Source organism: Podarcis gaigeae (assembly GCF_964106915.1).
Source record: "Podarcis gaigeae genome assembly, chromosome: 13".
NCBI lineage: Eukaryota > Metazoa > Chordata > Lepidosauria > Squamata > Lacertidae > Podarcis > Podarcis gaigeae.
In genome coordinates, this window is record NC_139689.1 from 55,669,747 (window position 1) to 55,697,629 (window position 27,883).

General features: G+C 48.1%; 2 protein-coding genes across 4 annotated transcripts in view; one reads left to right on the forward strand and one right to left on the reverse strand.

Moving 5' to 3' along the window:
- MYO1H (myosin IH) overlaps positions 1-5,350 on the reverse strand; it is an 80,486-nt gene extending 75,136 nt beyond the window's left edge. Inside the window, exon 1 of the mRNA XM_083710084.1 lies at positions 5,074-5,350. Coding sequence (XP_083566210.1) covers positions 5,074-5,199 — 126 coding nt within the window. The 5' untranslated portion in view covers positions 5,200-5,350. The remainder of the gene's footprint in view (positions 1-5,073) is intronic.
- FOXN4 (forkhead box N4) overlaps positions 1-27,883 on the forward strand; it is a 44,173-nt gene that overhangs the window by 12,353 nt on the left and 3,937 nt on the right. Inside the window, exons 3-9 of one of the 3 annotated variants that reach the window (XM_083710137.1) lie at positions 8,266-8,387; positions 17,389-17,477; positions 24,755-24,918; positions 25,172-25,296; positions 25,386-25,511; positions 26,377-26,507; positions 27,406-27,502. In XM_083710137.1, the coding sequence (XP_083566263.1) occupies positions 17,392-17,477; positions 24,755-24,918; positions 25,172-25,296; positions 25,386-25,511; positions 26,377-26,507; positions 27,406-27,502 (729 nt within the window). In that variant the 5' untranslated portion in view covers positions 8,266-8,387; positions 17,389-17,391. Of the gene's footprint in view, positions 1-8,208; positions 8,388-16,573; positions 16,687-17,388; positions 17,478-24,754; positions 24,919-25,171; positions 25,297-25,385; positions 25,512-26,376; positions 26,508-27,405; positions 27,503-27,883 lie in introns of those variants that run through there. The other 2 variants (XM_083710138.1, XM_083710139.1) reach the window with 2 other exon arrangements.

A 27,883-nucleotide genomic window follows, 5' to 3' on the forward strand; every position in this document is an offset into this window, starting at 1 on the left:
TCTAACAAGTCCTGGAACACGTGGTTGATGGAACACAGCAGGCGCGTTGCACAAACCGAAAGGCATAACCAAGTATTCGAACTGCCCGTACCGGGTCCCAAACGCTGTCTTCCACTCATCCCCGGCTCGGATCCGAATCAAGTTGTAGGCCCCCCGGAGGTCCAGCTTGGTGAACACCTGTGCCCCTTGCACCCGCTCCAGCAACTCCGAGATAAGGGGCAAGGGGTACCGGTCTGGGATGGTAATTTTGTTCAGGGCTCGGTAATCATGGCAAGGGCGGAGTTCCCCACATTTCTTCTTAACAAAGAGCACTGGTGCCGCGGTAGGCGAGGTGGAAGGCCTAATGAACCCACACTCCAGGTTCTTGCACAAGAAGTCCTGCAAAGCCTCGCGCTCTGGCTCTGTTAGAGAATATAAGCGACTCACTGGTAAAGGTGCTCCGGGTTGGAGGTCTATGCTGCAGTCAAAAGGCCAATGCGACGGCAGCTGGTCTGCCCCCCGTTCCTCGAACACGTCCTGGTAGTCCTGGTACACGGCTGGGAGCGTGGGTGCTGCCTCCTCCGTGGGCGCGGCCGCCAGCGTCTCGGATTGAGCATGGGAACATGGGTCTGGGAAGTGCACAGTCCGTTTGACCCAGTCAATCTGAACGTTGTGAGCTTCCAGCCAGTCCATCCCGAGCACTAGGGGGAACCGGGGCATAGAGGCAATGTCCAAAGTTCGCAACTCCCGGTGCTGCTGGAGACACAGGACCAGGGGCTGGGTCTCCTGAGTAACGGCACCTGAACGCAGAAGCCGTCCGTCATTTGCTTCCACCTGGACTGGTTCTGGCTTGTTCCGAAGTGGCACGTGATGATGGGCAGCAAAAGCAGCGTCCATATAGGAGCGGGTTGCTCCTGAATCTACCAAAGCATGGGTGAGGATCCAGGGCCCACCTGGAGGGTATAAACGTACCGAAACCATAAGATGTTGCAAGTCCATTGGTGCGGGCCCATTCTGCGCTGTTTGGGACCCCCGGTAGCTAGGGCCATCAGCTACTGGGGTTGGCGGTTTCCCTGCGGCTGGCGTTTCTCAGGGCAGGACCGAGCGTAGTGTCCACTTCCGCCACAGTAGAGACATAGATTTCCCTCCCAACGCCGCGCCTTCTCTGCGGGGAAAGGCGTGGCCGCACTGCCCCGAGCTGCATAGGCTCCTCCGTTAAATCAGTTGTGACCGTGGGGCTGCCGGAAGGAACTGGTGCCGAGAATTGGAAGTGTCGGCGACCCCGGGCCTGACGACGATCCTCCAGCCGGTCGTCTATTTGTAGACTCTGTTGAATGAGAGTGTCTAGCGTGGTGGGGCGTTCCATTGTGGCCAGCTGGTCCAGTATCTCGTCCGAAAGCCCTTCGAGATACTGGTCCCGCAGTGCCGCGTCATTCCAGGTCAAGTCCTGTGCCAACAGCCAAAACTCCGTGGTATATGCGGCCACCGTGGACTTGCCCTGTTTCAACCGCCGAATCGCCCGGTTGGCTTGACTCCCTTTCTGGGGGTTGCCGAACGCGGCCTCCAAGAGATTGCAAAACCCCGTATAGTCTGCCAGCAAGGGGGAGTCTTGCCTGAGTAGCGGCAACGCCCACTTGGCCGCCTGGTCCTTTAACAAACTAATCAAAAAGTGCACCTTGGTGTGGTCGTCAGGAAAGTTCCGGGCTCGCCCCTGAATATACAGCTTGGCCTGGGCAAGGAACATGGGAAAGCTGGCCGGGGCCCCATCAAATTTCTCAGGCAAAGCCACTGGGTACTTGCCAGGAGCCGGGGCGTCGGCCCCAGGAGCCGGTAGGGCTTCCAAGCGCTGCTGAAGTGCCGTAACCGCGTCGCTGAGCTGCTGCACGGTGTGAGTCAAGGCCTGGTTCTCCTGGGCCAAAGCCACCAGCGCAGCAGCCTGGTCAGCCATGGCCTCTGGCTCTTCCTGAACGCACCCCAACGAAGGGGGAGTGCGGGTGTGGCGGGAACAAACTGTGCTGGTCCCGGGGGTAAGGTACCGTGGGCGTAAGCAGAGTCCACACAAAGAGGGACAAGGTCCGAGGCGGAGAGCCGGGCGGGGAACAGGAACGCTGGAACAGGAGACCGAGCAGGGAACAGGAGCACCGGATGGTCAGGAACAGGAGGCCGAGCAGGGGTCAGGAACGCAGGCAGGTCCGAAGCCAACAACGACGTTGCTCCCGCAACCTGGGACCGGGCTGACTGGGCTTTTATCCTCTTCTAAGGCCAGGGGCGGTCCCGGCCCCCAGGAGCCCCGCTTCCTCTGGCCTTAAGGCGAGCACTCCTCCTGGGAGCAACCAGTTCCCTTCGCCTCTCTGCCCTAAGCCTCTGCAGATCAGGAGAGGCCGAAGGGTTACTGGGCCCTGGAGGAGGCTCACCTGACGCCACTGAGTCCTCAAGCACCTCTGGGGCCAGAAGGGTTTCACCTGGGGCCAGCTCCTGGTGCTCTGCCACAGGTGCAGGCTCTTCAGCATCTAGGCCTTGCCCCAGTTCAGCCGGCCCTGGAGGCGGGGACTCCTGTGCAGGCTGGGATTCCTCTGGTTCATCCTCTGAATCGGAATCCCAGGCCATCACATGGACTTACTTAATTTGCACTTTCCACCCACCCTTCAAACTCTGCACATCTCCAGGTAAGTAAAGTGTACCAGAATGTACATAGAATCTTAGAGTTGGAAGGGACCCCAAGGGTCATCTAGTCCAACCCCCTGCAATGCAGGAATCTCAGCTAAAGCATCCATGACAGATGGCCATCCAACCTCTGTTTAAAAACCTCCAAGGAAGGAGAGCCCACAAACTCTCATGGGAGTCTGTTCCACTACCAAACAGCTCTTACTGTCAGAAAGTTTTCCCTGATGCTTAGTATCTCCTTTCTTGCAACTTGAAGCCATTGGTTCGAGTCCTACCCTCCAGAGCAGGAGAAAACAAGCATGCTCCCTCCTCCATGAGACAGCCCTTGAGATATTTGAAGATGGCTATCAAATCTCCTCTCAGTCTCTTCTTTTCCAGGCTAAACATACCCAGCTCCTTCAAGCACACCTCATAAGCAGGGGTGGAGGAAGAGGGGGCGGTGGGGGCGGGCCGCCCCAGGTGTCACCACTGAGGGGGTGACAAAATGCCGGGCGGCACTCGCCGTGGGGCTTGCACCATGCCTGAGCTATGCGTCTCTCCTGAGCGAGATGTGGTGGCTTGGGTGCACCACTGCCCAAATGGTCCACCCGCTGCCTCCCCCCGCCCCAGCTGTAGGGCGGCTGAATGGGAGGAGGCAGGCAGACTCCTTGGAGGCCCCACGGAGCCCCAGCTGGCCCCGCCCCCGTGAGCACAGGGCACAGGGCATGCACACCGGCTTGCTCCACTGCTACTCATAAGGCTTGGTTGATCCCTTGATCCTCTTGCTTGCCCTCCTCTGCACATGTTCCAGCTTGTCAACATCCTTCTTACATTGTGGTGCCCAGAACTGGACACAGTGTTCCAGGTGTGGTCTGGAATAGAGTGGGACTATGACTTCCCTTGGTCTAGACACTAGACTTCTGTTGCTGCAGCCTAGAATAGCATTAGCTTTTTTTGCTGCTTCCTCACATGGTTGACTCATATTCAGCTTGTGGTCCACTAAGACCCCAATATTCTTTTCACATGTACTGCTAGTAAGCCAGTGTAAAGGGCACACATGGTGTAAATGCATATATAAGTGAAGATAACATACAAAAATTATAGGAGGAGATGTGTATAGTAGGCAAAATTGCAGGAGAAAACTGAACTAAAGTGCTGGTGAATTTCATGAGGAATATTTTTTAAAACATTTGCAAACCAATGTAGAGAACTAAACAGATGACTACAAAAATGAGAAGCTGAGGAGGGTTTCCCTCAAAAGATAACCCCTACCTGCAAACAACCCCCCTAAAATCATACAACAGCAACACCTCAACAATGACCCCAAATTATTTTTTAAAAGAGAAATTTAAAAAATAAGTGGAAGAGGCAGGGTGCCTTGTTGGGCTCCAGGGGGGATGATTTCTCAGAGATTTGCAATGCCCATGGGCACATGTTAGGAACCCCTGTTTTTTATGTATTTGATTTTTATTTTCCTGGAGGCCCCCCAAAAGACATTATGAAAACCTGTATTCCCACACATAAACAACTAACAGCAGTATACATCTGTAAAACACATTCTTATTAAGTGATCCACAAGTTAATGTCAACCTTTGGGACTGGTCTTTGGTTTTCTGGAGAATTTCTCAACAAAATAAAGCTCCCCCTTTCTCTCGCCAAGGTGTCCCTTTGTGCTTTGTTCCTCTAGCTGGTTTTAACTTGTGGATCAATCTTCCCATAAGGGCAAGAGGCTATCCTCTTTTGTGCCAGGGATTCAGGGTTGCACCTTTTAAGTCATTACTGGTTTATCCACCTAGTCCTGATTCTCATTTAAATACAGATTCAGTAATGCAAGGGCTGCAGACTTTGCGACATGCTGTTGAGTAATTTTACTTAATTCATTACTATCTAGATGGCTTCCCCTTTCCTCAATTTAATCCCCACAACAACCCTGCAAGGTAGGTCAGGCTTAGAAGCAGTGAGTGGCCCCCAAGGCTACCCAGTGAGCTTCATGGCCAAGTGAGGATTTGAACCCTGGTCCCTGCCAGGTTTTAGTCTGACACTCTAGTCTAACCGCTACACAGCACTAGCTCTATTTCATTAAAGCCTGAGTAAAATACTTGTTGACACTTTAAACACTTGCTCATTAAACATTGTTCCCCCAATCTGCCACCTTCGGACATGCCCACCACAAGTGCCTATAGCTGCCTCTCTTCCAGCCCCTCGCCAGGACACAGAGCCCCCATTCTAAGGCTTCACGGCTTGTACTTTTGCTCTTGGGAGGCTGGGGTTCTTAGAAGCCAGATGCCTAAGGAAAGTGCTTCAGACCCCACGCCTGATCCTGTTTTCTGCCATGCTCCCTTTAGGGCGATGGGCCAAGCGCCACTCTGGAACCTGCAGCATTTTTCTGGCAAATGCTCTAATTATTCCTATTGCATTTTACAGCTTGCGTTCAGCTCCATGCCATCCTACCTCCATGCAGAGAGATCTCCGACCCGTTATTCTTTCCAGGAGTTCGGATTCCTGCCTTGCTCTGACATGATGAATGACTTTTGAGCAATCTGATACGTGCCGTGCCCCTCCGTCTTGTACACCCATTCCATTGCCAGTTGTCTTAAATGACCAGATCCGAACGGCATTGTTTGCAGTCAGACAAAATGGAAAGAGGAATTCCTTACCACATGCCTGGATGTCTCTTGTTCGAATTTAATTGAATTCTTGCTTGTGCTAAAACAGCCATCAATTATTCAAGGCCACATTCATTAATTCTAAATATTACAAGCAATAAGTGGGGTGTTATTGTACCGTTAAGGATTCAGGCAGATAAATGCACCTGCTTGTTGCATTTTAATCCTGCATACTTGATCAGTCATCCAGCCTGGAAAGGATTTAGCCTGCTGCAGATCACGAGAGATGGGAAATGGATATTTATTTTACAGAGAGCTAGTTACCAATCTAGTCAACAGTGTGATGCAGCAGCAAAAAAGAGAGAAATGAATGCTGTTCTAGAGTGCAACAACAGAAGAATATAATGTCCAGATCAAGGGAAATAATAGTATATCTTCTGCCTTGGTCAGACCCCACCTAGAACAACACTGTGTTCAGTTGAAGGAGGGCATTGGCAATCTGGAAGGTGTGTAGAGGATGGCAACCAAGATGATCCAGGGTTTGGAAACCAAGGTGGAATCTACACACATATAAAAAGCGTTCTGAAAATGCTTTTTTAAAGCCATTTTTTAAAAATACATTGAATTTTCCATAAGGCTCACCATCACCATCCAGTGCCACACTTAAAACATTTTATTTGCAGCTGTATAGCTGAGTTCCAAGCCTTAAGAGGAACAGCTGAGGGAGCTGAGGATGTTTAGCCTGGAGTTTGGAGAAGAGGAGACTGAGAGGAGATACGATGGCCATCTTCAAATATCTCAAAGGCTGTTACACAGAAGATGGAGCAAACTTGTTTTTTTCCTGCTCTGGAGGGTGGGACTCAAACCCATGGCTTCAAGTTACAAGAAAGGAGATTCCGACTAAACATCAGAAAAAACTTTCTGCCAGTAAGATTGGTTTGACAGTGGAACTGTTTCCTTCAGCAGGTTGTGGGCTCTCCTTCCTTGGAGTTTTTTAAGAAGAAGTTGGATGGCCGTCTGTCATGAATGCTTTAGTTGAGATTCCTGCATTCCAGGGGGTTGCACTCAGTGCTTTTTTTCTTTAAAAAAATGTTGAGGGGTACTCTCATTTTGACTCAAGAAGATCACCATTTTATTGTTCAAATCGGAAAAAAATAAATACAGTAAATGGACAAAAGCAAAAAGATTCACAAAATATTTAGGGGGTCTGTGTACCCCCAGGAAAAAAGCACTAGCTGCACTAAATGGACCTCAGGGTCCCTTCCACCTCTACAATTCTATGATTCTATTATCACTAGCATTTCTTAAAAGAGTAAATAAAACACACAGAGGTCCCATTGGTAAGAGGGGAAATCTTCTTTACTTACGGTGTTTTCATCTTTATGAGGTCGGCTGCCTTGTGCATTTTTCCTGACTATCTGTTAGTCTCAGCCCTGTCCTCTGCTGATGGGGGGCCTGCAAGGTATACACAAGACTGACTTAGTGACACAAGAGAGCATCCTCAGAAGACAGTGCCCACCACAAACACCCACCTCTGTGCTAGAATGCCGGCTTTCCTAAATACTAATTCAACAAGCACATTAAATCTTATCAAGTCTGCAAGTTAGTATTGTAATAAATGAAAATCTGCCCTTATTCCCTTATGGGGGAATAAGAGCCCTTATAGAGTCTTTTGCAGGTTCTCCATACTGGAAATACTGGAAAATGAAAAATTTAGAGAAACATAAATTGACAGCTCTAACCATCCCTGCCATCCACCTTGAATTACAATGGAAGCATTTATGGCAAACTGAGTATATTTTGATTTTTCAGCTCTCAGATTACACACACACACAAAGCAGCAAAGAGGAATGAGATGTAATTGATTATTTAATAAATTGCATACCACTTTTCAAGGGAAAAAATAATCCAAAATATGTTTACAAATGACATATCAGATAAGCAGTAAAATACAATTTAAGACTGCAAAGCACTGCCAAAATCTTAAAACAATATTTCAAAATGTTTCTAAAAAGCCAAGAGGAGCAACGCTAATCCAGCATAATGTAAAATTATCAAAATCAGGTAAACATTGGAAAGTTATGCAGCTCAGATCAAACAAGTTGCTAACGGTGGTGGGAAAAGGTGGAACGTCTTGAAGGCTGCAAGAGAATGAAGAGAACAACCTAAGAAGAGCCGGCTATATCCAGCCAATGGCCCATCCTCTTCTCCCAGTGGCCAAATGGATGGGCCGGCCTGGTCGGACTCTGACATCTCACGTAATCACATTCCACCGTTGTGGGGCTGCCGCTAAGAATGTCTTCATCATGAGCCCTTCACAGACATTGCATAGTGGGTTGAGTAACTTCATTGATTGACTGTAAACTATCATCATCATCATTATTAAAGATTTCCTTATACTACGTCAGATCCTGGCTCAATGTTTTCTCCTTGCAAGGCAGATGTTGTGCCACAGAGCTACGGCCCCTTCGCCTAAGAGAGTGTGTATTGTTTTGAAAATGGCCAAAAACAATAAAAGGAGCAGAATTGGTTTTCTCCTGACTCCAAAGCAGACAAAAGAGCAGGATTGTGCTGGGCACCATCCACTGTGCAGTCCTTTCCTGCCAAAGTCTGGTAGACATGCAGGGGGATTCTCCTGGAGGGCTCCTATTCCTCAGAAGGTCTTCTGCAGATCTTCCTGAATGACTGAGCCCATTGTGTTTTATTTAACTGCAGAACTATAGGACCCAATTAAAAATAATGAGGCCCGTCTCCACCTGCCAGGCTCAGTTAGTGATAATGGAAGCTGATAGCTCCTGGAATATATTCATTTTTGTCTGATAGGTGAACTAGGGCAGGGGTCTTGGCTTGGGTCAGTGGCACATCCCTAGCAACAAAACATGGGTCATTCGCACCCAAGGGGGCCTTTAGGAACCCAGTGATTAAATAAGGAAGTAGGAAGTAAATCAAATACAAAAACGTGAAGGACACCCCCCCCTCTCCGTTTCAGCTGCATTTTACTGTTTGGCTATTCATCAGATTATTCCCTCTCTTTAAGGCCAATGGGAAAAATCCACTGACTGTGGACAGATGAGGAGAGGGATCCATTTGACATCACACATCCAGGGACAAATAAAACAAGCAATGTGATTCTGGTCCACATTGAGGAGTTGTGGAAAGGTCAGTATTTCCTGCCCCGTCCCAGAACCACCATACAAGCCTAATTGTATTACGAAAACCTGAACTTGATCACGTTTGGGTTTAACTGAAAGAATTATTAGAAGCGCTGACATCTGCATGGTGAGATCAATATAAAATCACAGAGGTTTTAGTTAATGCACCAGGTTTCTTTTATCATTCAGCTCCCTCTTGAGGCATTAAAAAATACACATATATATTTACCCGTCAATGGAGACAGTGTACTGGGGATATGTCCTAAATGAGAGCCACATGGGAGGAAGCAAGCCCAGTAGATGGTGTTTATTATTGGCTCAGGCCTTTCAAAACATAGTATTTTGTGTGTGAGAGAGAGAGAGAGAGGAGGGGGGATGAAATATACTCAGAGTCGCAAAGTGATTTCATGATCTTTATTCAGCTCATAGTGGTGAGGAGGAATGAATGAAAGTCCCCTCAAAGTATCTGCATTATTTACACAGTGGGCTGCACATGATTGGCTAATTCCGGAATTCTACTGTAAGCCAATCAGGTTGTGGATTCACTTCTATCTGGAGCATGATTGGGTGGTTCCTGCCAACCAATCATACTGCTGCATTGTTCTAGGACCAATCAGACTGCTGCATTCTGAATCCTATTGTTCTAGGACCAATCAGACTGCTGCCTTTTGGATCCTATTGTTCTAGGACCAATCAGACTGCTGCCTTTTGGATCCTATTGTTCTAGGACCAATCAGACTGCTGCAGTTTGGATCCTATTCAACTCAGTACATAACAGGGGATTTGAACTTGGCCATCTGACATGACTGGTTCTTGAATTAACGTTAAGTATCTGTGCGGCGAGAGCACTCCAAACTTGGAGAAGCTGGACAGGACCTGTCATTTTGAATGAGTAATCCATCCTGAGTGCAGAGGAGAGGCAACACATTGCTTCCCCCTTCAGTCACGGAGAAGGGCAATCACTATCTGTCAGCAGCTCTTTAAACACACCCACACCCCAAGATGGGATGCTTAACTGATTGGCAGCAATTCAGCCCCGGCACCTCCACTGTCAGCAGTGGGTGACTTTGACACTTGTTAGTAGGTGACCACGGTGCAAGCTGCGCACCACCTCCCGTCTCTCTTGGCCATGAGAATTTTTTTTAAAAAACCACTAACATCCTTCTCTGTGTCTAATGATGTTCCTGAGAGAGGCGAGAACAGTCTTTCCTGCGTTCTCCACCCACCTTGAGCCACTGCAAACAGCAGCCAGCAAATGCCTTAAAGGGACGCAATCCATCGTCCAATAGTCCAGCACCCATTCCTTCGGATGAGATTGCGCATCATAAACAGCTTATGGTGGGAGTTCGTGGTACATCCATTGCTGAGCTAATAACAATGTGGATTCTGTGTATTTGGGCTTGAATAGACCAGTGCATAGCTACCGTAAACCATGGAGCTTGCTCCCACGGGAGGCAGTGATGGCCCCCAGCCTGCATGGCTTTGAAAGAGGAATAGAGAAATCCACAGAGCTCCTAGCCGGGAGGGCTCTGATCTGCCTCCATGTGTTTCTGAATGCCCATTGCTGGGCACTGCAGGGGGGGCAGGGCTCTTGCGCTTGGGTCCGGCTTGCAGGTTTCCTAAACACATCTGGCTGGACAATGTGAGAACATGGATCCTGGACTGGATGGGCCATTGGCCTGATCCAGCAACTCTTCTTATGTTCTTAGCTGCAGATTGTATCCTATTGGAAGAGTGTATATTGGAGCAATCTAAATTAGGCTGGCTGATGAAGTTCTATTACATGGGAAGAACGTGAGACATGCTTTGAGGGCGCAGCCATGGGGGGTGGACATGCCCCCTTCCAGGGGAGCAGCACAATGGCACCATCACCTATTCTCCTCCAGACCTCTTTTGGTGGCAGAACTTTGCAGCTATCCTGACATCATTGGGAGCATTTTTTTATTTTTTATAAAGATATTTATTGAAGTTTCAAAGGTTATACAAAAAACAGTAATAAAAACAAAACACAAACACAAAAAAATAACAAATATAAAAAACAAAATACAAAACTAAAAACTATTTAAAAACAAGTAAAGTTTCATTCCCTTATTTTCTTATAACTTACTTCCCCGACCTCCTCATACCTCCCCTTTTTGTATTCCAATTTCTAATTATTAATTCAGCAAATCCTCTCCCTTAATTTTCATTTAATTTTCAACCTTTCTTTACTTTTTACTTAATCATTACAGCTGAAAACCACTTAATTTCTAAACCAACATTATTCTAACATTTATTAATTTTGCAATATTTCCCAAGATAGTCCTTAAATTTCTTCCAATCTTCTTCCGCCGTCTCTCTTCCCTGGTCTCGAATTCTGCCAGTCATTTCTGCCAGTCCCATATAGTCTATCACCTTCATCTGCCATTCTTCCAAGGTGGGTAGATCTTGTGTCTTCCAATACTTTGCATTGAGTATTCTTGCTGCTGTTGTAGCATATATAAAGAATGTTCTATCCTTCTTTGGCACCAATTGGCCGACCATGCCCAGGAGCTTTTTGCGAGCTTGACTGGGGTCATGTACCACCTATAAATCATTTTCATAATATTCTCTCTTAGGGCATTACATGCCGTAAATTTCATACCGGTGGTCCACAACTGTTCCCAGTCAGCAAACATAATGTTATGACCAATATCTTGTGCCCACTTAATCATAGCTGATTTAACCGTTTCATCCTGCATGTTCCATTTCAACAGCAAGTTATACATCTTTGACAAATTCTTAATTTTGGGTTCTAACAATTCTGTTTCCAATTTTGATTTTTCCACCTGGAAGCCAATTTTCCTGTCCAACTTGTATGCCTCCATTATTTGGTAATAATGAAGCCAGTCTCGCACTTTATCTTTTAATTTCTCAAAACTCTGCAATTTCAATTTGTCCCCTTCTTGTTCCAGAATTTCCCAATATTTCGGCCATTTGGACTCCATAGTGAGTCTTTTCACAGCCTTTGCCTCCATTGGTGACAACCACCTTGGGGTTTTATTTTCCAGCAAGTCTTTATATTTAATCCAGACATTATACAATGCTTTCCTGACAATATGATTTTTAAAAGCTTTGTGAGCTTTAACCTTGTCATACCACAAATATGCATGCCACCCAAAGATATTGTTAAAACCTTCTAAATCCAAAATGTCTGTGTTCTCAAGAAGCAGCCAGTCTTTCAACCAGCAGAATGCATTTTGGGAGCCAGTGTGGTGTAGTGGTTAAGAGCGGTAGTCTTGTAATCTGGGGAACCAGGTTCGCGTCTCCGCTCCTCCACATGCAGCTGCTGGGTGACCTTGGGCCAGTCACACTTCTCTGAAGTCTCTCAGCCCCACTCACCTCACAGAGTGTTTGTTGTGGGGGAGGAAGGGAAAGGAGAATGTGAGCCGCTTTGAGACTCCTGAAGGGGAGTGAAAGGCGGGATATCAAATCCAAACTCTTTTTTTTTAAAGCTTTCCCACATCACTACAAGAGCACGTAGGTAGCCGGGGATGTGTGTCTGCCTTTTTGCACCATTTCCTGTGTTTTGTGTGTGTGTCCCAGGATAAGTGAATATTGGATACAGCAGCTGTTCTGATGATGCAGTTACAACATTCCTCTCCTCCTCCCCCCCCCCGACTGCATCAGCATAAATTATGGGTATAGGATTGCTCTGCATGTTGCTTTTTTTTCTCTATAGTTGACAACTAGGATAGCTACTCTCAAGTTATATATATAGTTTAAAAATGCACACAAAACTCAGCAGGTAGCTTGTGAATTTTTTCTCTGGTCTACAGAGTTATTAGTATCAATAAGAAAAGATTATGTAGGGAAAGAGGAAGGGCAAATGTCTGAAAGATACCAGAAATCCCCTTTTGTCCTTGTGTTCCCCATTAGTACACTCCATAACACCAGCTGGGAGGAGAGCACATTGTGATCGTTTCAGCTGGTCACCCGTGTGCTACAGAAGAAGCCAAAAACCGACAAGCAGTTGGCTCATTCTCTTGCGATATTGTCACCCAGGAAACAAATCTATGATGACACAGTTACATGCATCTGTGAACCTCCTGGCCTCATAGGTCACTGGGCAAATCTCTGCAAACCCAACTGTTGACAGTTCTTCATGGGGTTCCCCACAGGAAACAGAAGGTTAATTGAGCATTCCCCAAAACCATGAAGTGCTTTTGAAAATGTTAGTTTTAAATCATAGGACACAGCCCCCTGGACTACAAAAAGGAGCAAGTGCTAGAGTGGCTTGTTTCTACTAATTACTGAAATGTTGGATTTGGGGACTGGGAAGGTGAAAAAACGGTTTAATTGGATTTCCGAGTCATGTCAAAATTGAGCAGAAGCAACCTAAGAAGCGGTGGCAGGATTTGGGACAGAGACATTTGAGGAGGGTGGGTGAATCCATCAGGCTAAAGTGCCCCTGGATAAATATAACACCCCTGCCTCGATTGTTCCAATTTGATTAATGCCTGTCAAGGAGACGTGTGTAGAAAAGTCTCACCCTGGTCCATGTAGAATCTGGAAAGGACAAACGGGGATGAAACACTGAAGACACAGCTCACATTGCAAAGGGACTGGCTTTTTACCCCAACTTCATGTCCTGACAATACCCCAAAGCAGATGCCAGCAGCTCATCTGCTATCTCAACAAAATAAATGGGGAGAAACAACAACGCAGGTCTGTCCTTGTAGGTCTGTCTGTAACAGGAAGCACAGAAGACCTAAAACAATTTGAGATCTTGTGCTGGAAGAAACATCACCAACAGCTGGGGCAACAGGGCAGTCTTCCCCAGGATGGGGCTTTCCAGATGTTTTGAACTAACCCCCATGACATGACATGGAGAAAGTTGAGAAAGAATTTTTTCCCCTCCCTCTTTCATAACACTAGCAAGTCACGGACATCCAATGAAGCTCAATGTCAGAACATTCACAAGTGATAAAAGAAAGCACTTATTCACGCAGCAGATTGGTTGAACTATGGAACTCGCTGCCACAGGAGGCAGGGATGGCCTTTAAAAGAGGATTGGACAAATTCATGGAGAAGGCTATCAATGGCTGCTAGCCACGATTGTTTTGCTTTGCCTCCACAGCTGGAGACAGTTGGCATCCATCTGTCTCGGGAGACACTGGAGGAGTGTGCTTTCAGGGATGAAGTCCAAAGGTTGGCGAGTTACAGCGCCTGCTGTGGCTGTAGAGACTGGACTGCTGTGGCTGTAGAAACTGGGGAGAGACATGTTTTGTTGCAGTTGCAGCAGAGGAAGGCATCTGGTTGTGTTGCTGCAGATGCACCAGGGCGTTTTTCCTCTCTGCGCTTTTCCCAGCAGTCATTCCTCCTCTGAGCATTGTTGTGGATGCATGACCTGACTGCCTCCAGGCACTGCAGTCATCTGCTAAGGATTCCTACAAGGCAGATTTAAGGTTAATAGAGGCAACAATGCTTCTGAAGACCACTTGCTGGAAACTGCTGGAGGTGAGAGGCCTCTTGTGCTCAAATCTTGCTTGTGGGCTTCCCACAGGCATCTGGTTGGTCACTTTTCTCACCATGCAGACATTTTCCTTTTTCTGGGGCAGCACCCAGGTATTGATGTTTATATATTCTATGTTTTTAACTTCATAAACTTTTGTTGCACTACCCAAAGGCCATGGCATCATCCAAAAACATCAACAGTCACTACATATACAATAAAACCACAGACAAATCTACTAAAATTCTCTGTTACATAGGTAGTTCTCATATAACATGTACAAATTAAATCTCTGAGTCCCCTTTGCAGTTGGCCACTAGTTTATCTGGTTCTTTCACCCTAATCTTCCCAGCTGCCAAGGTACAGAGAGCTACTTTATAAGCTACAAAGTCACTGGCCTCACTCTGCAGCCGTTTCACCTTCTCTGCCCTGGTTGTTCTGGACATACTTGTGCATTTTGCTTATTGCTGATATTGTAAAGACTGCCTTCTATTTGAACCAGTCAGGCACTAGGACCACCCTCATTTCTCCTGACCTTGGTTTTCAGGAAGACCTTTTTGTCCGTTACATCCCTGTATATAATCAGTGGTTGGTCCTATTGTACAAGTCAGATGCACCATCTGTATGCTCTCAAGTGACTAGACTTTTGCTAAATGCCTTTTCCTGGTGGGATTAATGGGCAATTTCACACTAAATGATTTTAACTACGATTTGTTACACTGACAGAAAGTATTACAAGCAAATTTCACCCATGGGGGGTGGGGAGGCCTGGCCTTGTAAAATGGAGCACCTATCGCTCTGGTTTATGTCTATTTCAGTTTAAATATCAATCTACAAGAAATACAAAGAGGATTTGTAACACAAGTGGAGGGGGGGAATTAAATGCTCTGGAAAATTAAAAGAGGCATTAAGCGTTCTGAGGAAATAAGTTGCTTGTTTAAAAGCAGTTATTCACTATAATTTAAGTGTGTGTGTGTCTAGACTTTCCTAGTGCTGTTTTTCGCTTCTCTAGCCCATTTTGGTGCACATGGTGATGCGTGGATCAGCCCTTTGCTCTACTGTATTTCTGTCAAGCAAATCACTGTGTTTGTTGCAGAGTACTGGAACTTGCTAGCCAGTGTGTCGCAGCAGAAGCACATTCTGAATGACGATGCCCTAGTAGAGACCGGATGAACACTCCTTATTGATATACCATGTCTACTTTAATTTACCTGGAAGAAGGAAGAGGAAGGTTGACTCAGGGTTGCTGCACACAGGTTATGCATTTTGTAAATTCAGGAGAAGGCTTACTCAATGCTCTGCCTCTGAATGCCAGTTGCTAGAAGCCACAGGAGGGCAGAGTTGCTCTTGTGCCCGGGGCCTGTTTGTGGGCTTCTCATAATGGGGGGCCCCTGGCTGGCAAGGGTAAGAACAGGATGCTGGCCTAGTTGGGCCAATGGCCTGATCCAGCAGACGCTTCCTATGTCCATCTGTGGCACCCTAGTTTGTTTATTTATTGAGCTGCTTTTAGACCCCACCCTTCCTCCAAATAGAAGCGCAGGACAACTTACATCACAACACATGGAGTAACAGTACTATAATATATAAAGCAAAAATGAAACACAATTGCACATTTATTATTTGTACTTTTTTCACAGCATTTATATACCACTTGCAATTAATAAAATCTAAAAGCGGTTTACAAACTTTGTGCAAATGAATGAGGAGGATTGCTGAATGAACAGGTCATCTGGAAGCAATCAAAAGGGAATCTGCACATGCTCAGAGGTTTTCTGTTTCTGGTAAGAACTGGCAAAGCTTATTGTTGCTCTGTGAAAGCCCCAGGGAGACCTGGAATGGGCGGGGTGGGCAGAAAACACCAGAACATTGGGAGAACCCTGCTGGGTCAGGCCCACAGGGGCCCATCTGGTCCCACAAACTGTTTCCACAGGGGCTCCCCAAGGCCTGCTGGAAACCTGCAAGCAGGATCTGAGCACAAGATCTCTGGTTTCCAACAACTGGGATTCAGAAGTATTGATGCCTCCAACCGGGGAGCCAACTTGAATAAAATATTGGGGGGGGGGGCTGCAAGTATGCCCTGCCCTGCATAATCAGTCTCATGACATGGCGCCACACACCATTTGAACGGCAATGCCCATCAACTTGGAAGGAGCAGCCCCTCAAATATTTTACTGGGGACCTTGGCTGCTAGGAGTTGGCTCCTCTGCAATCCACACTCTGCCTAGGAGCCATCCAGAGCTCTCTCCTCCTCCACGGATTTCTCCAATCTTCTTTCAAAACCACCCAGGTTGGTGGGGCGGGCGACCTCCTAGCTCTGCCCGGGCCTCCCGGGGCAGCAGGGAGTTCCACAGTTTCGCGGGCCTCTCCGGCCGGGCTCCTTGCAGCCCTGCTCTCCCTCTTCCTCCTCGCGGGCCCTTTCCCGCTGCTGGAGGCGCGGGCGCCGCGGCGCCAAAGGGGAGGCCGGCCGGCCCGCCCCCCCCCCTCCGGGCGCCCAGGGCGGCGCTGCTCCTGGCGACTCGGGGCGACTGGGAGCTCCTCGCGGCCGAGACCCGGCTCCGCGCGCTGCCTCCGGGCGCCCAGCTGCTCCGCCGGCCGAGAGAGAGAGAGGAGGGCGCCGCGGCGCCGCCTGCCCGGAGCTGCCCCGCCGCTGCACCCCCCCCCCCCGCCGGCCCGCCCCTTCTGCGCATGCTCCAGGCTGGACAGCTCCCCGAGAGGGAAATTTAAAAACGGTTTGGCGAGCGAGGAGGAAGCGAGGAGAGCGCAGCCCGCCGGGCGAAGGGAGCAGCCGGGCGCCCGGGCAGCCGCCGCCGCCGCCGCCGCCATCGTGGTGCAGGTACCTGCCTCCCCAGGGCGCCTCTTCTGCAGGGCCCCCGAAGAGATCCCGCAGGTGGGGAGCCCGGGACCCGGGGGGGGCATAAGGGGGTCTGGGACCAGCTTCGCCTTCCTCCCCGTGAAAACAAAGTGGTATTGGGATAAAAGATGCTGGAGTGATTATTGCCCCCAAACTTGTCGGTTGCTATGACTTTATTATTTTCACCCACTTCTGCAATCAGCGGGTTTCTTTCTTTATTTGTTTTCTTTTGAGCAATTATTTCACTTCAATGGGTTGTATTTTTGAAAATACGGCTAAGTCCAGTGGGCTGCATTTCTGAGTAAATGTGTAAAGTCAGGCTGCTCTCTCTCTAGATGAGGACACTCACAGCAAAAATGCCTAGAAAGTCGGTCCTGTGTAAATCTTACTGAATTTGGACTTGCACATAAGACTGCAAAATGTTGTTTATCCCAAATGTATCCACTTGATAATGGTGGATTTTCCCCTCATTATATACTAGTGTTTGCTCATTAAGCATCAACACGGGGAAAAATGAAAGGGTTTAAAAAAATCCAAGGAAATCTTCTTCTGAAGCAAAATATGTAAGATTTGGGTGTCATCATATATAGCATTTTAAACAATCAAGAGGCTAGTTCTTTATTTATTGAAATACTGGGTAATTCTGTCATACCTATGTGGTCCTCTCCCCTTCTTTCCATGTAGGAAATGATAGAAAGTGATATCACCTCTGTCATGTCTGGCCTCATTCGAAATTCAGGGCAAAGCCACCACCCTTCTCCACAAGAATATAGGTGAGCATTTTCTTTCTTTCTTAATGAATTTGTATTTCTCCCTGCTGTCCTGTGAAACGGTGCTCTGAGTGTCATTTGCCCCCGTGCACACAAATCAATTTCACATTTGCCCTTTACTTTTCAATTAGCTCTCCAGCCTGGCAATTTCTTTCATCTTAGGATGTGCTCAGTAACTAAGGGTTAATAATTATGTATCTCTTCCCTTCTTCCTGGGCCCTTCCCTTGGGAACCTGGCAGAGCACTTTAGTAGGTGCTACTTGGGATTTCTGTCCCCCTCAAATGGCTTCTGGAGGTGTGTAAATGCCAGGTAGAACATCTGTACACTCCTTGGTGTGCGAACATGGTTCAGCCCTTCCACTGAAATGAATGACAGGTTCTGCGTGCATAAGAGATTTGGTGTCTTTGACACGTAGCAAAATCACAGACACATTCTGGCCTCCGTCTGTTTTACCGAAGACTCATGTGTTCATACAAATGACATGAGAAAACTTGGTATACTTATTGGTATAACATTATTCTTGTTTATAAAACCCATTTTTAAAAAAATTCTTTTTTCGTGTGTGTGTGTGTGTGTGTGTGTGTGTGTATTTCTTTAGTTTAAACCCCATACTTTATCCAGCATGAGCTATGGCAGTTTGGAAGTTAATGCCAGCCATCCGTACGCTTTGAATATTGAGCGTCCAAGGATTGTCTTGCTGAATCAAGCCATAGTCCAGGGGAAAGGAATCTCCCTCCCTGTCTCCCTCAGTCCAGATGCGCCCTGAGCAGGGAGGCGGGGTCTCCATCTGGCCCTGCTCCAACAGCACTCAGGCTTGAAATCAGCCTTGCATCCACACGAGTACACCCAGCGTGGCCAGTTGGGCAGATGCCTTTGGGCTCTCGCCTTCAGGGAATCTGCGACTACCATTTTGGATCTTTCCTCTGAATATCAAGGTTCCGCTTAGCTATCATGCCCAGTTGGCATTGAGAGACACCTTCTCTGGAAACTTATTGCCTCAGTATATTGATATCAGTTGGTGGCCAATCACCACATTGTAACTGGTGAAACTTCCCACCACTGTACACCAAATTCCCTAAGTTAAATTACATGTGGTATTTGTAATTTTTGTCTGCTGTAAAACTGCAGCTTAAAAGCTTGAATGGGTGACCCAAAGTTCTAGTATCACAAAAGAGGTGGAAAAGGTTTCCTCTCTCTCCACATAGTTCAGAATTTTAGAAACTTCTTATTGTGTCCTGCTTTCCTGCCACCCTCTGAAGTTATTTACAGGAAAACAAAGCACTGCAGCTTTCTAAAATGTTATTGCATCCTACCATGTGATAGGAGGCAGAATAACTGCTATATGCACTCTCTCTCTCTCTCTCTCTCTCTCTCTCTCTCACACACACACACACACACACACACACACAAACCCACACACCCACCAACAAAAACAAAAACAGCCACGCCCCCCAATTGTTGCCTTGCTGTACTTTGGGTTAAACTGGGTTACATTTTATACTGTGGTATGAAGCTCCTTAAAGGGACGCGGGTGGCGCTGTGGGTAAAACCTCAGCGCCTAGGACTTGCTGATCGCATGGTCGGCGGTTCGAATCCCCGCGACGGGGTGAGCGCCCATTGTTCGGTCCCAGCTCCTGCCCACCTAGCAGTTCGAAAGCACCCTTAAGTGCAAGTAAATAAGGCAGGGTGAGCTCCCGTCGTTCAGTCCCAGCTCCTGCCCACCTAGTAGTTTGAAAGCACCCTTAAGTGCAAGTAAATAAATAGGTACCGTTTTATAGCGGGAAGGTAAACGGCGTTTCCGTGTGCTGCGCTGGTGCTGGCTTGCCAGAGCAGCTTCGTCACGCTGGCCACGTGACCCGGAAGTGTCTGCGGACAGCGCTGGCTCCTGGCCTCTAGAGTAAGATGAGCGCACAACCCTAGAGTCTGTCAAGACTGGCCCGTACGGGCAGGGGTACCTTTACCTTTTTATGAAGCTCCTGGCTGGACATGGGTGGCGCTGTGGTCTAAACCACAGAGCCTAGGGCTTGCCAATCGGAAGGTCGGCAGTTCGAATCCCCGCGAATCCCCCCCTTCCTGCTCTGGCAGGAAGGTAAACGGCGTTTCCATGCGCTGTTCTGGTTCACCAGAAGCAGCTTAGTCATGCTGGCCACATGATCTGGAAGCTGACTGCGGACAAACGCCAGCTCCCTCGGCCTATAGAGCGGGATGAGCGCTGCAACCCCAGTGTCGTCTGCGACTGGACCTAACGGTCAGGGGTACCTTTAGCTTTACCTATGAAGCTCCTACCAATTAATCTACCATCAGGTAACCTACTCAAAAGCACTTTTTAAAACGCCTCAACTTTTGTGCATTTGGAATGGGCGACTCAGAAACCCCCTTCCCTCTCTGCTGGAGGGTCTTCTACCCTTTTGCTTTGGGCAGGTACTACTTTCAGACACTCTTTCCCACGGCAAACATTCCTGCTCTAGCCTTTCATTGCTCAACAAGCAACTTGCTAACATCCTCTGAAGCTCCATGGGGAAAAGGTTCATGGAACACCTTATGCTGCTCTTTCGTCTGGTGGACTCTTGACATATCCTGGCATTTGTAAAGGATGGATTTCATTGCTAAATAAAAGTTGTAGGTAACCTATATATGCCTTCTAGTAGGTTTTGCAGATAACGTTATTGTTTTTGAGTGGGTGAGATCATTTTGAATTCAAGACAGAAGGAAAATAAATATCATTTTCATTTGTAGATACAAGCCTTCCACAAACTGAAATGGGACTTATTTCTAAGTGATCATGCTGAACATAATACCTTAAAAAAAAAGCAGGCATACATGCTATTATTGGAACTTTCCCCCCGGTACAAACCAAGTTCCCAAAGTTTGTAAAACATAATGCTGTAATTTATTATTATGTATTCTAAACTAATTTGCCCAACCCCATTTAAAAGCAGAAAAAGAGTATTTAAAAAACCCTAGATTGTACCCCAAAGTGCATGGTAGCATTTGTTCTACTTCATGAGAAAGCACATTGGATTATGTAAAAGAAAATCTTTCAGACTGACTGATTTTAAGAAGAGAATGGACCTGTCAGATTGTATCAGGTCTGTTTACTCGCTTGCTGTCACTGCAGCCCGCGACTGGAACCTGCAGCCCCGAGTTCTCCATGGGGGGGGGGCGCATGAAGACTCCACAAAATGGGAATTGGCCCCCAATTAGTGAGCGGGAGGCTGAGATTGTGCTGAGAACACTCCGCTCTCTCCCTTGAAATGTTTCCATTGGGCTGCGGAACTTAGAAGAGACCCACTTTCCAATACAGTATTTTAAAGGAGGGGGCGGGGAGGGGAATGAAAAGGAATGAAGGAAAAGAGTCGCAGTTTTGAAAGACCGATCTGAGAGGCCTTCAGTTCTCTGACCATCAAACCTTTGTGCAGACACTGTTCCCTGTTGCCTGGTTTGATAGATGCTGTGATGCTTAAATGTTAAGAACTAGCCTTTGTCCCAAGTGCTACAATGCGCACACCTGATCCTGATCCTGGTCCGGCAAGGGAGAGTGCTGCGCAGACACAAGCATGGCCAGGCCCACGATGACATCTCATCTCATCTTATAATTAATTGTGTTTATATCCCACCTTCCCCCCCCCGGAGCTCAAGATGGTCACATGGTTCTCCCCCTCCTCACTTAATCCCCACAGCAACCCTGTGAGGTAGGTTGGGCTCAGAGCCCAGGGGGCTTCACAGCTGAGTGGGGCTCTAGCCCTGGCCTCCCGAGTGCTAGTCTGAGACTCTAACCACTAGATGTGCAGCCCCCAGATGGCACCCAGGGCTGCCGCACTCGTGCGCTTCTGTGTCTCAGTAAATAGGGCTCCCGCCTGAGGACTCCTCCACAGGCCCCTTTGTCCTGCCTGGGCTTTTCTGCTCTGTGCCCAAGCATTTCTAAAGCTTGCCCCCCCTTTTTTTTGCCCCACTGCTGTCCCTAGGAAAACCCGATCTTTACCACTGAATCAGATCAAACTTCAGTTTTGGTTTTCTGCAGAATTGTTTTCAGCAGTAAAGAGCAGGCTTTTGCGGGGAAAGCGCCAGAAAAAAAGTACTTGGACATGAAATCCCGGACCTGTGCCTAGAAATGCAGAGCAAAGGGAAGTGTGGAGGACCCCCCCCCATACGCCCCCCTCTGGCCGGCTTTGCTGGGATCCAGGATGGTTTTGCTCTGTGGCTCCATCAGGAATAAAGTGAGAGGAAGGAGTAAAGCCGGCTTCTTCTGGTTGCTACTCCAGCTGTGGAGTGCCAGGGAACCTGCTCTCCATGAAGAAATATGCCATTGCAAAGGGTGATTAGCACCCCATGGAGTGGGATTTACTGTTTGTGTGCTTGCCTTGGAGGAGACATCTATAGTCCCCTCCTCAGGGGGAAGGAACCTGTTTCGGCTCTCCATGCATTGTTAAGATTACATCTCCCAGTATCCCTGGCCACTTGGCTGGGCTGACTGCAGGGGCTGATGGGTGCTGTAGTCCAGCAGCATGGGGGGCAGGGGGTGCCCGTGCAGCTGCTTCCTCTGTCTTCTGGAGTCACTGGTGGATTAAGATGAAAACAGCCACAGGAATGGGAGTTATGGGGGTGGCAGTGGGGGAGAAAAATTATCTGAGCATTGCTCCATGTGGCATTTTTCAGGTGGGAAAACACCCACCTAAGCCCTGGCTGCAGAGCTCATCATGGAATCAGAAAATGGTAGAGCTGGGAGGGCCCTCCGAGGGTCCTCTAGTCCAACCCCCTGCAGTGCAGGGACCTCATCTGCAGCATCCCAACCTCTGCTTAAAACCCTCCAGGGAAGGATGCCCATCTGTGGCTGTGCACGCCCACACTAGACAGTTCATGTGCCCAGGCTGACAAAAAAAAGTGTGATGGACCACTGGCCTGAGCTGGTATTAGGCAGAGTCGGGGACGGGGGGGGGGGGGGCCCTCACAGAACCAAGTGCCTGGAGTGAGTGCAATCAGTTGAGGGGAGAGAGGTTGGCAGACGGAGCCACCCTGCTTGTTTTTCACGGTGTGCAGAACCAAAGCCTGTTTCAGATGAAAAAGCCACCTAAATCCAAAAGATCCAATGGCTAGAAATGGAGGCTTTATTCCTGTGCCATTGTTTTCCCTTCAGCCCCTTTTACATAACAGAGATTTACACAACCATCTTGCAGGTCCCGCATTGCAGGGGGTTGGATTAGATGGCCCTTGGCATCCCTTCCAGCTCTACAGTTCTATGATTCTAAACTGTCTGGCCAGGGGTAGCTGGCTTTAGCCTTGGTTGGTGGTTCATAACATTCAGTTCAAGAAGTTTAAAAGGGTTTTGAGTGTGTGTTCTCAAAGCTATATTTCCCTCTAACTCTGTGCCAACCCCTGTCTCCATACAGAGTGGGGACCCAGGAAAGGGGTAGGAGGTCTACCCTGTAAGCTAGTTGTGCAAAGATGGTGCCCTTTGGTACAGAAAAGGGGCAGGCGCCTTCCCTTCTCCTCTACACAAGGTGGATTTACGAGGAAGTGTTTATTAGGGAGAAGAATGAACAGGGATCCCTTAGATCTGCCATAGAAAGCAGCTTGTTCTCCAGGGAAGATCAGCTGGAGAAGGAGATGGTCTCCCACCCAGCCATGTGCTGCAGGGGGCGGGCCATGCGCTCGCTGACAGGAGGTGTGTGCAGTGGGTCTTGACCCTCCCCGCCCACCTGACCCCATTTATTTGTTGGGGGGGCTGAGGGTTGCCAGGGGCCCCGGAGTGCCAGATGGCACGGGGTTGTGTGTCTGCTGTCATTCAGCCAGATTAATGGGAAGTTTGTAAAAAGGGGGAGAAAACAATTAAGCAAGAATCCCAAAAACAAAAGGCAGCCACGTGTGCCCCCCCCCCCCCCGCCTGGCCAACAGTCGCTGGAGCACAATGCCTCCTCGCCTTACAATGCCCAGGGCCAACTGTTGCAAACGACAGGGACCTTCCCCAGTTTTTAAACCATTTGATGCTCCTGTTTACTCACAGCCTGGCCAATGGCGGAGGAGGAAGGGGGGGCCACCTGATGCTCTTTCCCAGGCCCAGAACTCCACCAACCCTGCCTGGCAAAGCGGGTTATTCCATCGTGCAGGAAAGGACTAATACTGAGGAAGAAGAGAGCACGGGGGGGGGGGGGGGGGAGCCAGGAGGGTCCTAGCAGGGGCCTTACCTTTGCTTCCTGCAATCACCCTTGGCCTTAAAAAGAGAAAAACGAGCTAAGTTTTGCTTTGAGGTTGGCAGAGGAAAACGGCAAAACACTTTTGAGAAATGTGAGCACAAAGCTCTGTGAATTAACTTGGCTGCAACAGTTGCATTATTAAAACCTTGAAAATTGCAGAGGGAGCAAGTGCAGATGGCAGATTTATTTTGGGGCGGAAGCTCAGTGCCTTCAGCCAGTGATGCACAAGTCTGTCAGAAAAAGCATCTATCATCTTATTTTAGATAACAGGAAAATTTTTGACGCTCAATCTGCAATAAGCCAAGTGTGGCAAATTCTGCTAGAACACTGTGGTTCTAGGTTTCAGTACTTTTGTGCACCCAGGTGAAATGGGATTTTTACTTTCATTAATGTACTTGGGAGTGAAATAATATTGAACACTGTATGACCAGGGTCCCCAATGTGGTGCCCGTGGGCACCATGAGCCCCCTTCATGCCCACCCAGACCCTTTGCTCCTCCCAATATTTTCTTTTTACTTTTTTGAAATGGATTTTTTTTAATTTGGTATTGGGAGAGGTTGCCTTTTTTGTTTTATTTGTTACCTGTGTTTTAATTGTGATTCCCCGCCCCACCCCAGATGGTTATAACTTCTGAATGCTTTTGCCTGTTGTCTGGGGGGGAGTGGGGGTTCTGACCATTGCCAGCCTCTTATCTGAGAATTATTTTATTTTATTTTTTTAAGTACACACCACTTGATTGTTAAAACAACAACCTCAAAGTGGTTTGCAATAAAGATAAAACAATGAACTGATCAGTAATAAGAATTAGCAACAATAATTAAACACTTTCAGAAAGTTAGAAATAGAATAAGTACAGGTTAAAGCTTTCTAAACTTTATTTATTTAATTATTTCATAAAATTAGAGTGCTTTGTGGTGTCCACAACAGTTTCTCAGATCCCCCGTCGTGGGCCTGGGCCCATGCTGTGTGAATTGGGGCCGGGTTGCAGTGGCTGGCACTCAACAGGGATTTGTCTCCAACCTCAAGACTATTGGGGAAAAGCCTATCCTAAGTCTCTCACCTGCGCGTCTTGTTTCCCCGCTCTGTAGACTCTTGGCTTCTGACCCTTCACAACTGGGTGAAGACGACCTCCCCAGTGACTTACAGTCCCTGTCCTGGCTGACTTCCGTGGACGTCCCTCGGCTGCAACAAATGGCCAGCGAAAGGATGGACTTTGGACTCAGCTCCCAGAATGCTGTGCTGCAGCAGACAGGTAGGACTCTTGCGGGGATGTTGAGTTGCTCCATCAACTGCTACGGGAGCCCTTTTAGGGGGTGGGGTGGGGAGTGTTTTCCCCTCCTTATTTCTACCGCCCTGCAGATTTACTCATTTGCTTTGGCCTCTGTGCGTGCCTCGGGTGCTAAATGGACCTGTGCTGGCACTTCTCTTGTGCGGGCGAGTGGCATGGTTTTGTCTGCACACACACTGGCAGACTCACAATGCCCCATATCTCTCCCGTTGCCCAGCAGGGTCTATGCCAGGGAATTTGCACACCACCACAGGGACTCCTGGAGCAATGATCCACATCCAGGCCAGCCTGCCTCAAGGCATTCTGGGAGGACTGAACACCGTTTCATCTCACGGTGCCAATGTAAGCACTTCCTTTCCCTCCCCATTCCTGGCCAAGGAGGCGTTTCTGACCTGGTTCAACTGACGTTCCTCTTCTCTTTCCTTTGGCAGCAGATAAGCCAGTATGTGGTTGGGGGGCAGCTGTCTCCCAGTCTGCAAGCCCAGGCAGCCCCCCTCTTCCCTCCTCTGCCCCGCCATGTCCAACAGGTGTTCACCATCGCTCAACACGCCCAACAGGTACCATCTCCTGCTCCTGAGGCTGTGTGTATGTTGAGGCACAGAGTTTTAAGGGGACGTAAAACAACTTTAACAAAGAAGCGCAGCCAAGTCAAGGGCAAGTGACCCAAGCTGAGCTGCTGCGGGTTTATTTGACTTTATTTGAAAGCATGGCAGGGGGCCACAGTGGGGGGTTGGTACAGGAAGCAGCATGTGTTTGGATTCAAAGCAAGAGGCTCAGATTGCAATCCAGAGATTTAATCCCAATTTAATGCAGAGGTAGGGCTCATCCACACTTTCACTTGACCCGTATTTTGATCATATTGTATCCTGATTATTTCCCCTGGGTCTGAGGGCATTTCTCGTCATTTGGCTGCTGTGCCTTGCGAAAATTCAGTCTTACCCACTGAACTGAAGTTCAGTCAAACTCAATCTCTCTTTGGATTTCCAGCACATCTGATAAATTCAGATTCAGTGGGTAAGATTGGATTTTCACAAGGCACAGCAGCAGAACAATGAGAAAAGCCTTCGGACCCAGGAGAGCAATTTGTACACAATATGGTCAAAATATGGGTCAAACGAAAGTGGGGTTCAGGCCTTGATTTTGGAGCAAGAGGCCCAGGTTTAAATCCAGAGATTTAATCTAAAGATTTGGCTTTGGAGAAGGAGGCCTAGATTTAAATCCAAATATAAATCCAGAATTTTGGTTATCATGTCACCTCTCAGTCCAGGCTAACATGTAATGTTATAAGTTATATCTGTGTCTTGGTATCCTCATCTCCCCACCTCTTATGATGAAGGGAAAGGTCTTTAAAGTCTCTATTTAACTGCTGAGAGAGCTGAAACTTTCCCCCCTTTCTCCCCCCTCCCCTCTTCCCCACCCCAGTGCCCTCCAACGACCATCTACAGCACCTCTTACGGGACGCAGCCTCAATACTCACAGCCCCCCCGCCTGGCTCCTCACAGCACCCAGGAACAGCAGGCGAAGCCTTACCCCAAGCCAATCTACTCCTACAGGTGAGAAGGACCACACTTTGCCCAGGCACACCTGCCCATCTTATCCCCAGAGAAGTCTCTGCCCCAAACTCAGCAACTGCAGCTGAAGTGAGTTGCTGTTCCGAAGGGCTTCCAGGTGTGGGGCTTAATTTGGGAATGAACACACTTAAACCTCATGTGTCTTTAATTTGCATAGTCCCAACAGGCCAGGCTTTAACTGCGCAAGGTTGAAACTGCACCAGTTAAATTAATGTAAGGTGCAACTGTACTGTAATTAGTGACAGAGTTTCTTTTTCCTCTTTCTCTTATTGGATTTTCCCCACTAAGGATTGATCCAGCTAATGAGAAACAAACAACAAACAAGCCCCACATGCTGATGCCAGCCGGGTTGTGTGGGTGTTGCAGAACTGCAGCATCCGCAAACAGCACCCATCCCACAGTAAACATCCTCTGTCATTCTCACTTCTCCATCATAAATGAGAAAAGAACTTTACGCTGTGAAAAAATTGCAAAACAATCCTTAACTGGACCTAAGTCCTGTAAATGCAGAAGGGATGACTTGTGGGAGGGGGCTTACTGTGCCCTGGAGCTACTGAAATGGGGAGAGATTACTCCGAGGAATGGTCTGCAAAAGGGGGGGGGGACACGTTCTGCACCACCAGAACAAGAGTGCTGGGCCTGGGAGGCCAAGGTTCAAGTTTCCCCCCTTAGCCATGAAGCTCACTGGGTGACCTTGGGGCCACTCGCTGTCTCTCAGTGTAAGCCTCCCTCACTAGGTGGTTGTGAGGTTAAAGTGAAGAGGAGAGAACCATGTACTCCAGCCTTTTTGCTCCTTGGATTAGAAGGTGGAATATAAATGGAAGCAGCAACAAGAACAGGAAGGTGGGGAGGAAACTCTGACTTCTCCTCTTCCTTGCAGCTGCTTGATTGCCATGGCCCTGAAAAACAGCAAGACGGGCAGCCTCCCCGTCAGCGAGATCTACAGCTTCATGAAGGAGCACTTCCCCTATTTCAAGGTGAGGGAGGCAGGGCTTGCCTTGCAGCTGACATGGAGAACTGCAGAGGCAGAGGCAGAGCCATCCTGGCTGATAGGCACTGAATTTGCCCCATCCTCTTGTAAAGCATCCAGGTTGGTCACTATCACTGCCTCCTGTGGGAGGGAGTTCCACAGTCTAACTGTCTCCATGATAAAGTCCTTTATTTGATCTGTCTTCAGTCTCCCAGTCTGCCAACTTCATAGGGTGTCCATGAATTCTAGTCTCATGAGAGAGGGAGAAAACTTTTTCTCTGTCAGCTTTCTCAACACCACGCATAATGTTAAAAACTTCTATCATTCTTACTCACCTTTTCTGTAAACTAAAAGGTCTTTGCTGCAACCTTTGTTCACGTCGGACCCA